Here is a 12,901-nt window from a genome sequence, read left to right as displayed (position 1 = left end):
CCTTTTCAGACAGTCCTTTCTTTTTTATTCTTTTTTTTTTTTTTGTCTTTTTGCTGTTTCTTGGGCCGCTCCCGCGGCATATGGAGGTTCCCAGGCTAGGGGTCAAATCGGAGCTGTAGCCACTGGCCTACGCCAGAGCCACAGCAACGTGGGATCCAAGCCGCGTCTGCAACCTACACCACAGCTCACGGCAACGCCGGATCATTAACCCACTGAGCAAGGGCAGGGACCGAACCCGCAACCTCATGGTTCCTAGTCGGATTCGTTAACCACTGCGCCACGACGGGAACTCCTCTTTTTTATTCTAACTGACCTTTTGAGACTCTGAGTGAGTTGAAAGAAATATAGACATTCTCTCAAAACTGTGGTAGAACGCATTTGTTTATGACTAGAGTGGTAAGAAGAGCGAGCTGAGGTATGAGATAATTGTCTCTCTTTCGTTTTCCACTTCCCAAAAGTCAAAATTTAAATCCACTTCGTACTTTTAAATCACATCTTCCACCATGGATTCAGTTGGCTTACAAAGAGACCAGTCCAAATGGCGCAGTTAACTTCCAGGATTTAACCCAAGGGCAGACGTTGCTGCCAGCACGTTTGCCCCTAGGCCTGAAAGGTGGCCCAGGGGCAAGTGAATGGAAGGTGGAGGAATGGCTTGAGCTCGGACCATGAGATCTGTGTCTGTACTCATATCTATGAGGCCCTTTGTGATACAGGATGGAGCCGGGGGTGGTTAAAGAAGGGGTTCTGGCGATCTCTACTTGTATTCTTGCCCTGGGCACACGAATGTGAGAGGAGGCCTACCTTCCAGCTCGGGGATTTTCAGAGTGCTCTATGAATCTCCCCAGAGGTATCCAGAAGTTTCTGTCCCCATATCAACTTTTACCTATTTTAAGATTAAGCCTCTGAATAAACTTTTGTTTTTAAAAAGAGTTCTTCTATAATGGATTATAAAGTTCAAGACTAAGTCTAGTCAGTCCTCACTGGGTACCAAGTTGTTATTTAAGTCCCAGGGGCTTTGGAGATGTTTTGTGAATGTTTTTTTCACTAAAAGAAAAAATGTGGAGTTCCCATTGTGGCTCAACAGAAACGAACCTGACTAGTATCCATGAGGACATGGTTTCAATATCTGTCCTTGCTCAGTGGGTTAAGGATCCAGTGCTGCTGTGGTTTAGGCTGGCAGTTGCAGTTCCCTAGCCTGGGAACTTCCATATACTGTGGTTGCAGCCCTAAAATACACACACACACACACACACACACACGTATTCATCCCCTTATGAAAAGAAACCTCTACATCTCAAAAAAAAAAAAAAAAAAAGTAGGCAAAGGTTTATGTGTTAACAGAAAGACAAATGTCAATGCAAAAGAAGCCTGAAAACTGTGAACAAGGACAAATAAACCAGTATTTAAAGACCAAATATTTGTATCGTGTTTTAAATTCGATAAAATATGGTGATAGTGTTAGCTCACTGTAACCTGACAAGAGTCCTCTATGGCATTATCCTCATTTCACTGAGCTGAAAGCTCAGAGGAGCTATTAATTGAGGGCACAAAGCTAGTAAGGAGGATAACCAGTTCACACTAGAGCATTTTGACTGCAGATTCATTCATGTGTTTTTCTTGCATTATGAGGCTATCATACTCTTATCACACTGACTCAGTGCTTTTAGAATTCCTGGCCATCTGATGCATTTTATGAAGATTATAATAGTAAGTTCTTCGTGTCCTTAATATTTTCTTATTTATAATGAAATTTCTTTATGTAGACATCATTTTGTTCACCAGGTTTTCCCCTTCAGTGTGACTTTTAATCCATGTTTCCAGTCTCACAATTTTCTTTAATGTTATTTTTTCTGTCATGTTTTATATTGAAGAGTCACTTCTTTTGCTGAGTTTCTTAGAATGAGCAACTGGCTCATAGAACAGTGTGAATCAAGTTCCAATTACTTTGAGTTCAGAGAACACCCAGTGTCATCTTATTTGTACATCTAACTGAATTATAGGACACTGTCAAAGTGTTATGACCTGGTCTAGTAAATTGCTCCTTCGTAATGGTCCCCTGGCTACATTCTCTCTTGCTGGTGCTGTAAACCAGAAATTGTTGACATCTTATGCTGTCATAAGCTTGAAACAAAAGATGCGGTTCTTATCCCCAGGCAATCCACTTTCTTTATCATCCAGGTTTCTGAACATCTCAGTTACTACCTACAGCTGAATCTTAACATTCTGCACACGTTAGTTGACTGTGCACTCAGAACTGGGTTTATTCTCTAATTCAGTAACTTTTTAGAAAGTCAGGCAGTTCTTCATTGAGCTCAAGAAGTGGATCCCTCATCTCCTTTAAAAGAACTGACTTGTTTGAATATTGAAGTAGTAGCTTATTGATTTCTGAAATTTGTTATTTAAATGTATGCATGGTATAAAAACATTGTGTTTAATGCTGCTCAGTCTAAAATGTTCTTCTAAATGTCACATTGTGAGGATGAATTAAAGATGAAGGAGTTATACAGACTAACAAAATAAGGTCTGGAAATGGTTAAGCTTGCTTTTTTGGTGATCAAACTAATACACTTAAAAAGAGTAGCTTTTAATGCCTAAAAGTTGGGAGTAAGATAATTCCAGGGGGGGGAAATGACTCTTCAAAGAAAATGTGATTGTTCTATAAACATTAGTGCTATAGAGTATTTATGGGCCATATTCATATACACATGTATGGAAATTATGCACAAATATCTGTAGAAAATTTGACAGTTATCATGGACAATGATACTGCAAGGTGATGTTGATCTTGCAAAAGCCAATGTAAAGTTGGCACAGTGGTAACAGGAATATAATCTCTAAAAACCAGAGCAAAACACTGTTATATACATAGCAGACTACAGTTAACATAAAGCATAAAATCTAGTTTTTTTATTTCAAAAGAATATTGATAAATTTGAAGAATCTAGAGAAGGAATTTTAAAAATCTTTAGTTTGGAAATGGGAATTTGAGAAAGGTCTCATAGTTCAAACTGGCATGGGTCATATGCAGCCCAAAGTTCTCTTTTTGTTTGGCCCCTATAGTGTTACAGCACAGTTGATAGGTAATTAACTGTCAGTGGATTTCACATAACGCTATAGATGTTAGGATTCTCTTGAGAAATTTCAAAATATGGTCATCCTGGTTGAAAGCTCTCCACTTTCTATCACCCACTTTTGCTGCCCTGACCCAGTTCACCTCTCTTATATTTACTACCTGAGGACATGTGAGGGGGTTGTAACCTTGTATTTGCAAAGACTAGGTTTGGAGTCAAATTACCTCGATTCCAGTTTCTCTTCTGCCACTAACTGTGTGACCTAATAAAGCATAACTGTAAAATTTTAAAGGTAGAAAGGAATTTAAAAATCGTCTGGTTCTCTACCTACTGCAAGAATTCTCTCTGATAAATTTCCAAAAGATGGTTAAGCCAGATAGCCTATGTGAACATTGCTGTTTATGTCAAAGTAGCCTATTCCACTTTAGAAAGTTCTGGTTATTAGAAATTTCTACTACAGGTTGAGTCTGAGTCTGCCTACTTGACATATTAAAATTCTACGTTGCATGAGATATTTTCTCATTAGTATAGAACAGAGTAGAACCATAATAATTATGGAAGTCAAGGTATTTACCTTCCTGCTTCCTTTTATTTAAAAGTATAGTCTGGGGAGTTTTTGTTGGGGTGCAGCAGAAACATATCTGACTGGTACCTATCAGGATGTGGGTTCGATCCCTGGACCTGCTCAGTGGGTTAAGGATCCGGCATTGCCGTGAGCTGTAGTGTAGGTCACAGACACAGCTTGCATCCCGCATGGCTGTGGCTGTGATGTAGGCCAGCAGCTGTAGCTCCAATTCGACCCCTAGCCTGCGAACTTCCATATGCTGTAGGTGGGGCCCTAAAAAAGCGCGCGCACACGCGCACACACAAAAGGTATAGTATAAGATGTACTAGCCATCAAATGGGTGAATTATTTTATTTTACAGCAAAGCATGGTAAGATGTACATATTATTAGATTTTAGCCAGACCAATTTTAGAGTTTCATGGTAGATTTAGTAATCAGTCTTTATTGTATCGTTGTTTTAAATATTTACCATCTCTTAAAAGGAAAAAAAGACAGAGATATCTGGTTGGTATAATGGCATTTGTCGGTGCGCTCATACTTTTTAATTTTCTAGGACTTGCAGGCTTAATCCCATGAGCTCACTTCTAATATCTGTAAAGGAGATGAGCTGTCTCTATGGTTCAAGCTGCCACTTGAGGGTTTCTCCTTCCTGTGGAGCTTTCTAATGGAATTCAAGGTTCTCTCTAAGGGTAAGCATTACGAAGGCTTCCCCGGCTGCTTGAGAGGAGAAGTGCACCGGAGGTTCAAGGACGCAGGCAAAGTTTAATGTGCACAAACATGCTTCTGATCCTGCTTACTCTGATTGGCAAGGTTAAACTCTGAGAGGCTGCAGCTTTTAAAAGTGATTTGATTAGACCCACCACTTTATTCCCTTCACTCCCCCCACCCCAAGCACCAAACCACCACCTCCTTTGTCTTTGCAGTCTTTGCTTTACCAGTTATCTTTTTTCTCTTCTCCTTTTGTAGTTTTGTGAAACAGAATAATCAATTCAAAAGTCAAGTAACTTGCATCATTCAAAGTTTCGCCATGAAAGATTTCCACACTTATGTTTTCTGAAATTGCAAATCCCTTACCTTCATTTGACTTTCCTTAAGATGTGAGGAAAGACTCAGCACTTACATTAGCAATTTACTCAGATTTACTAGCCCTTTATCAAGAATTGATTTGTACACAATGAGTAACTTTCACAGCAGTTTATTTTTTAAAAAATCATTTATTAATTACAACTTCAACTACATGCAAAATTAGAGAAAATAGTGTAATGAACTTCTGTGTCCTCATCATCCAGTTTCAGCAACTACCAGTTCCTGGCCAATCTTTTTAATCTACTGCTACCCCACAACAGTGGTCTTTAACCTTTTTAGAAAGAATATGAGGAAAGGATATGAACACCAGAGAGGATATGCATGTTGCATTTTTGCACACAATTATAATAGGTTCATATACTTGCTGAAGCCCTTCCATGGATGTCCTAGGAATCTAAGAATTAAGAATACGAATTCTTGCATTCCAGCAAGAGAACACTAAATTTTCTCAACTTTCCTATTCACTTGAATGTCAGGATTTGGGATTAGCAAAGGTCCTCCTGTGAAAAAACAACAGCAAAGTTAAGCCAGTGGCAGAGTCTTTTAATGGTGAAGTATTCATTATAGAATTTCTTAATATACACTCCCTTACTCCCATTTTCAGCTTCTGCTCCCTTTGATTGCTTGTTGATTTTTCTTTTTATAATTGTTAGTTCTTTTACCAATGTTGACAAACTTGGGCGACTTTCAGGGACTCAACTTCCAAGGCCTAACAATTTCATGTAGGGCTTCTGAGTTGTTACTGCTGACAGCTTAAAAAAAAAAAAAAGGAAAACTACCTCTCTATATACATAATGGAAAGAATAACTAAAAATGAGTCATTAGGAACTTAATAAAGCTGGAGTTTCCATTAAAGAGGATATTTAGCTTCTACTACAAATGTCAATTAAGAATTAAAAAAATGTTTGTTGAAAGTGTAGAGACAGTTGACTGGACATGGCAAAATGGTAATCCTTTTGTCAGCTGGTACTTCACTAAAACCATCTTATGAAACAGCTGTGGTCCTAGGGTGGCCCCCAACACATGAGCAGTTAGAAAAGCTTGCTGGATTCCCCTATAGAACTCTCTTGTTGTTGAACCCCATACCATCTGGCCCTGATGTGAGCTAAAAGTATTTTTTAAAGCAGGTAATAAAAGAGGAATGTGACATAATTTAATTATTAATTCTATTTTCAAAATACGAGGTATCTTTTCTCTTTGGCATAGTTTCTCTCTTTTTGGTATGGGGAACTAGGCGACCGAGTAAGGTGCATGATGCTTATTTAAGTATGGGTAAGAATATTTCTATCAAAGGGATGATTCTGAAAGGAGCCACACTTATTTATATAGATAGCACTTCTTAAAAAGTCCTCTATTCTGACGTGCCCTGGATAACATTTTGTTTTGTGGTTGGAAGCACTTTTAATATTTTATTGAAGACGGGAAAAAATTAACAAAAACCCCACAATGTTTAATGATTATATCTATTCAGCGAATACACCAAGTATATGATCAGAGAAGGTAGCTTTAGACCAATTCATTAATTTTCTGTAGATATGTGTGCAATCCATATGGCATGTAAACCAACTTGTTTTTATTAATATTTCTATAGTAGTTTGAAAGTTGTACAATATGGGTTTTACCGTGTTACAGATGGGGGATACACAGAGTCTGGCTTTGCTCTGCAGTACGTCTTTCTATTGAGAGAGAGACAGTTTAATGCCTAATCTCTGTGCTCTCCTTGGGCTTTGTTCAAGGCCATATTTTTCAAGAAGCTCAATATAGAAATATCATTTATGAAAGGATTATCCATCATTTTCAATATATTTTAAAATATTTTCTTTTTTATAAGTGTCCTTAAAATTCATTGCAAATATTTTACATCATGGTTCATTTGTTTGCTATTTGGACTGAAGTTGAGTTCTCTACTGCTTGAGGTAGTGCCCTGACCTCTCAACAGAGAGAAGCCTAAGCATGTCTAAGCACCTGTTTTTTTAAAAAAAAGTTGCCTATAACGAAAACTATCCCCACCTACAATTTATTAAAACCTTGACATACTGCATTACTTAAGAGTTCTCAGAGAAAATTAAAACCCTTTTGACTGGGTTTTGCCATGCAGGGAAATTTTTAGTGACATTTAAAAGGTTTCTCTTGTGTCCCTCTAATGGGATAAATAAAAAAAGGCTTGTTTTAGCCCAGCAAATGGGGGGACAATCCAATTTCCTTGATTCCATCAAGACACTCTTAAAGCATTAGCCTGTGCAGTAAAAAAAAAAAAAAAAAAACTCAACTGACCCCCTTTGCCTGATGGCTTTGAAAACTATCCTGATGTGTAGGTATTTGCCCAACACAGCATACTTGGTTATTACTCTTCCAACACATCCGTTGATGGAAAAAATCTTATGTGAAGCTCCAATAAATGTCAGTTTATGTTATAGAACTATAAAAACAGTGCACCAAACAATAATGGTCTCTCTGATGGGCATCCTTTCCCTGGAAGATGAAAAGGAATCCTGTCGAATATGTTTAAATTTAAAAATTAAGGGAAAGATAAATGTATTAAACTATTTTTATTACATTTAATTTTTTCGCTAGCATCAGAATCACATGGGCTTGTTAAAACAAATTGCTGGGCCCAACCCCCAGAGTTTCTGGTTTGATAGGTCCAGGGTGGCGCTCAAGTTCCCAGGTGGAGCTGATACTACTGGCCTGGAGCCAACACTTGGGGAGAACCACTGGTCTGGGTGATCTGTGCAAAGACATTCTTACCTCTGGCTCAGTGGTTCAAAATCTGAAATCCTATAGTCTGAAAGTCATTAACATCTTATGTGTGAAAAATGTTTTGATGGAGTTCCCGTCATGGCCCAGTGGAAACGAATCCGACTAGGAACCTTGAGGTTGCCAGTTCGATCCCTGGCCTCGCTCAGTGGGTTAAGGGTCTGGCGTTGCTGTGAGCTGTGGTGTAGGTCAAAGACACGGCTCGAACCCTGTGCTGCTGTGGCTATGGTGTAGGCCGGCAGCTGTGGCTCGGATTGAACCCCTAGCCTGGAACCTCCATGTGCCGTGGGTGTGGACCTAACAATATAAAATTTTAAAAAAGGAAAAATGTGTTGATGGACTTCAAGAGAGTCCTTTTTATTCCCCCATGGCCGAACCCACAGCATCTGGAAGTTCCCAGACCAGGGATTGAATCAGAGATGCAGCTGCAGCAATGCCAGGTCCTTTAACCCACTGTGCCAGGCCAAGGATTGAATCCGAACCTCTGTAGCAACCTGAGCTGCTACTGTCAGATTCTTAATCCACTGTGCCACAGCAACAACTCTCATATTTGACCTTTAGCCTTCTCTTTGACAGTCTTTAAAACCCATTCTGAGGTGGGGGGTGGGGGGGCGGTGCAGGGAAACAAAGACAAAGCTTTCATCTTAGAGACAGTGCAGGAGAAAAAAAGTATGGGTGCTCTGTGTTACTGCAAAGTTTTCTGTGACCCTTTGCAGAATAGCAGAACGAAGCTGTTGTTTATATAAATATTTTAAAATTTCTTATTAACAAGAACTTCTGCCCTTTAACTATAAAAACACAAAGCACCTTTTTGTTTTTTTTAAAAAGTAAATTATATTTGATACTGATTCTTGAAGCTTAATCATTTTTGTGTAATATGGTGATTGTGTCATCTAGACTATTTCACTGAGCTGTATTAACGGTATTGCCTTTGAAATACTTAGAATTGATGTAATAGCCTATGTGCAACTCTCGAGTCAGGAAAGTTTAGACAGATGCTGTTTATTCATCTGTCCTTAAAAACATACCTTTGAAGTAAACAGGAGGACCCCCTCCAAAAAAAAAAAAATATCACTTTTTGACAAGAAAAATAATTAGGGCAGAGAGATTTGTTGGTGTTCAAAAAATCACAGAAGCAAAATTGGAATGACAGCGTTGGGAATCTAGGACGCTATTTAAAGAAGACAGTTCAGCACCCAATCTCATTTTCTTCTGGTGGAAGAATATGTATGCTAACATGTACATGTCTATTTGATCTTACAATGTCTGAATGCTTTGTAGTGATTCAATGTTCTTCTGTTTCACACTTCTATTTCTGTCCAAGTAAATTCCACTCAGATACATCATAAAATATATTTGCATAACACTATTTTTAAAAGAACTTGTACATAACATTGATTGCCTATTTTTTTAATGGTTTCCTTTTAAAGTCTTGGAAATAGCATAAAATAGAAATGGGGGGGATAGCTGACTGAAAGTACTGTTTATTATCAATATTCTTGTTTTAGTCATTTCATTGCCACCTTTTAAAAATAATTGTTGAATCTGTGGCTAGCTTTGAGGCAAAATAAATGCTCCTGTTTTTAAAGAGTTATCAGTCGCTCTGTGCTTCCTTTGGGAGTAAGGGTATTATCTGTATTACTTAAAACTCAGTTTGAAAATAATTAAAGGTGACTTTAAAATTGCCATGAGTTAAATGAATGGAATCAGGTAATCAGCACTTTTCTGGCGCCCCCTTGCATCTCCCTAGAGTCCTCTGAGCCTACTACATTTCGTGATTCCGTTCAAACACCAACTCTCTTGTTTCGGTTTGCTTTTTCGTCTCAGCTTAGGGTAGGTCCTCAAGTCAAATCATAATGCTCCCCCAGGGTAGCAGATATGATTCTGCTAACCTTTCCCTGTGGTGCAGTGAGTACTGATGATGGAGTCCAGAGAAGACTGCACAGAGGAGGTCAGTGCAGAAGTGGGAGCAGTTAATCTCTCTGCTGCTCTGATATCCGACAGCTGGTCTCACGTGGGCCTGGTGCCAGTAGTGTCTTTACAGGCTTTGTGGCAGAGATTATTTAAAGGAGATTAATCCCTCTAAACCCCTTATATTTTAATTATTTCTGTATGTATTTATAAAACCTGCAGTCTGCTTGTTTCAGGACACAACTGTCCAAGCCCTTGTCTTTAACCTGGTTTCCACAGTCAGACAAGGATATCTCTGTTACCACAAAAAATACACCATTGATTTGATTTTTCTTGCTATTAGAATTGGGGGTTTTGGTTCACTTGGATTTGGTTTGCTTTCCGTTTCTGCTTGATCTTGTTAACATTATTATTTTTTGAAAGGATAACTAAATATGGACTTACTTTAGATTATCTGCTAAAATGCTCTTTTTGTATTATATGCTAGGAATCTAAAGTTGTAGAATGTGAAAACCCCTGGGTAATATTAAAACAATAGGCCTTTCAGGGTATTATATTTTAAAGGTGGGTTGGTAGACATGCCTGCCAGAGTATACAGTATTGTCAGCTAACTTTATGCCTGGCCAAGGCAGCCAGAACAACGATTTCTACCTCTCCAATTTATGTTGAGAGCCATCAAAATTTCCTTTGAATTTAAGAATTCACACAGTATGAAGGAACAAAAATCATTAAAAAAAAAAAAAAGAAGAAGAAAGAAAGGAAAAAAACAAACTTAGGAACTATCTTTTGTGGCATTACAGCAGCAAGTCTCCAGCCGCCATGGAGGTCCTTCTGTCTTTCACATGCCAAGGAAGCATTCCATTTTCCACTCCTTCGTGTACTCCACTGCCTCTTTTTTCTGATACTGCAGAAAGAAATTCCTTGGGCATCATCCTCCTGAAGCTCTCCCACCTTCCAGGGAACCTCTAATAGAGCCAGTCTTGATTTAGAATGTGTTCATGGCATTTGTGTCTTCTAACTGCTTGTTTTAGATTTTATTATTTTAGTATAAAGTTAAAATTTTTTAGTTAATGATACTATCCTTCTCCTCTTACTTGGATTTTTTTTTTTTTTCCATGCTTAACGGAATGAACAGTCAATGTACTTGGGAATGGAAGGGGGATCTTGGTTAACCAAACTATTAGCAGCTAATGTTTTCTTATCCAAATTCAGTAACTGTTGCTTGTACTCTAGAAGTGGGAATTAGACATTGCAATTGCACAACTTGTCATTTCTACAAATGGAGTAAGTAAACTATAATTCTGTTCTTTGGCTTCCTGTATCACTTGGGGCCGGTAATTTAAACTCTGCTGAGGTTGAGTTTCCTTATTTATAAAATGGAGCTACTAATACCTACTGCTACCTATCCTGCTTACTATAAAATGTCAGTTTCAAATAAGCTGGTATATATCAAAGTGTTCTGTAAAATTATATGTAAGTATAAATTTGTATTTTCTTAAAAGAAAAGCATGTCTGAATTAAGAAAGATGTAGATTAACTGTAGTTAAATAATAAGTACATATATACACATACGTAAGATCTGTGGGAGGCACAGAGGCTAGTAACAAAGATCTTTTATGGTATGCATATTCTGTAAATGGGTTTTAATTGCTATTGGTGGAGCTTTTTCATTGTCACTTTCCAAAAAAAATGTATTGTCTGTAACTTATTTTTCAAGTGTCTTTTAATGATAGGCATTATGAAAGCATATATTACCATAAAGAATCAGATTATAATACAATATGGTAAATACCTAATAAGCTATATTTTTATGTAATATGTCATATTTGAACTGACCTAAACTTCCTATATGTACAGTGTTTTGTTTTTAGTTTTTTTTCTTTTATAGCTGCACTGTGGCATATGGAAGTTCCCAGGCTAGAGGTTGAACTGGAGCTGTAGCACAGGCCTGTGTCACATCCACAGCCACACCAGATTCCAGCCTCATCTGCGACCTATGATGCAGCTTGTGGCAACACAGGATCCTTAATCCCTGAACAAGGCCAGAGATCAAACCTGCATCCTCACTGACACTATGTTGGATTCTTAACCTGCTGAGCCACAACAGGAATTCCTAAGTGTTAATTTTTAAAGCTGTAACAACATGCCAAGTTCTATTAAAAGCTAGAGAAATCCTTAGTTAGAAATTCTTATCTGACTCAAAGATAAAATTTGCTTCAACGTTTGGGGGGTTTTTTGTCTTGTGTTTTTTTTTATGGCAGCATATGGAAGTTCCTGGGCCAGAGATTGGATCTGAGCTGCAGCAACACCAGATCCTTTAACCCACTGTGCCAGGCCAGAGATCCAACCTGCACCTTCCCAGCAACCCAAGCCACTGAAATTGGATTCTTAACCCACTGTGCCACAGTGGGAACTCCAGAATATGCTTCCACGTTTTAAGAATGGCATACTTAGGACAGTGCTTGCAAAAGCGATGGGAGACCAGATAAATTATTAGGGAGGCTCTTAGAGGAATTAGTGGATTAGGAGGTTAGATGGATAAGGTCCATTACTGTAGAGAAAGAATGAGAAATACAATAGAGAAGGAGAATTCAATCAAATTCTCGTGATGAAAGACAGTATAAGAGGAAAAGAAAAAGGAAAGAAGTTGAATATAACTCCAAAGCCATAGGCAAAAAAAAAAAAAGTGTTTTCTGGTTTTAATGTAGCTAATTTTAAGGGGCTATCATGAAATTCATTTTTAAAAAATGTCCTAAAGAAACATCAAAAGAGATTATTTGTACACATAGAACTGTTTTCCCAAAAGAAGAATAACAGGTTCTAAGAGAAGGCTGAATCTTAATTTTAATACATTAGATACTAGAAAATCTCCATAAAAGATGAAGATATTCAGAGAAATCCGTAAAATCCCAGTAGTGTTTAAGAGCATAAGCTTTAGAGCCAGAGACTTAATTTAAGTTCTGGCTCTGCACCTTACAAATCCTGTGACCTCAGACAAAGTTACTTAACCTGACTAAGCTTCAGTTTCTTCATTCGTGAAATGAGATAACTTAATACTTCATAAGGTCGTTGGGTGGATTACATAAGAGAACACATGTAACTTGCTTAGCACAGTAAACAGCCACTACCATCATTGTTTTTACTCTCAGCTGACTAAAATCAGTCTTTCCTGCTGCATTCGCAGGCTCCAGGCGGAAAGGTATACAAAATAAACTGTCATTAAAAATGGCCCAAAATACTGCATCTTTGTGTGTTTTGCTACTCATAGAAGAAATATATATTAGGGAATTCTAATTCATAGATAACTTGAAGTCTTACTTTTAAACCACTGTCAGAAATGAGACCTTTTTATTTGACTCTTGGTTGTACAGCCAAATACCAAAGTTATTACATTACAGTAGGACAGGGAGGTAGAGGTGGAGTAGGGAATAAACTAAAGCTAACATTTATTGAGACTCTATTCCCCTTAATACAATCATTTGTTCCCTTTAATAAAATCAGTTGCATATG

The 12,901-nt window shown here is 37.9% G+C and overlaps 1 protein-coding gene across 3 annotated transcripts in view; it reads left to right on the top strand.

The window, feature by feature from the left end:
* Positions 1-12,901, top strand: part of ACBD6 (acyl-CoA binding domain containing 6) — a 199,878-nt gene that overhangs the window by 133,901 nt on the left and 53,076 nt on the right. The window contains exon 7 of one of the 3 annotated variants that reach the window (XM_047752108.1): positions 10,192-10,401. The exons of the other annotated variants lie outside the window; for them this stretch is intronic. Within the exon in view, the coding sequence (XP_047608064.1) occupies positions 10,192-10,293 (102 nt within the window). The 3' untranslated portion in view covers positions 10,294-10,401. Of the gene's footprint in view, positions 1-10,191; positions 10,402-12,901 lie in introns of those variants that run through there. 3 annotated transcript variants of the gene reach the window in all.

Source organism: Phacochoerus africanus, chromosome 11 (assembly GCF_016906955.1).
Source record: "Phacochoerus africanus isolate WHEZ1 chromosome 11, ROS_Pafr_v1, whole genome shotgun sequence".
NCBI classification, from domain to species: Eukaryota; Metazoa; Chordata; class Mammalia; order Artiodactyla; family Suidae; genus Phacochoerus; species Phacochoerus africanus.
This window is presented reverse-complemented; position numbering and strand designations above follow the sequence as displayed.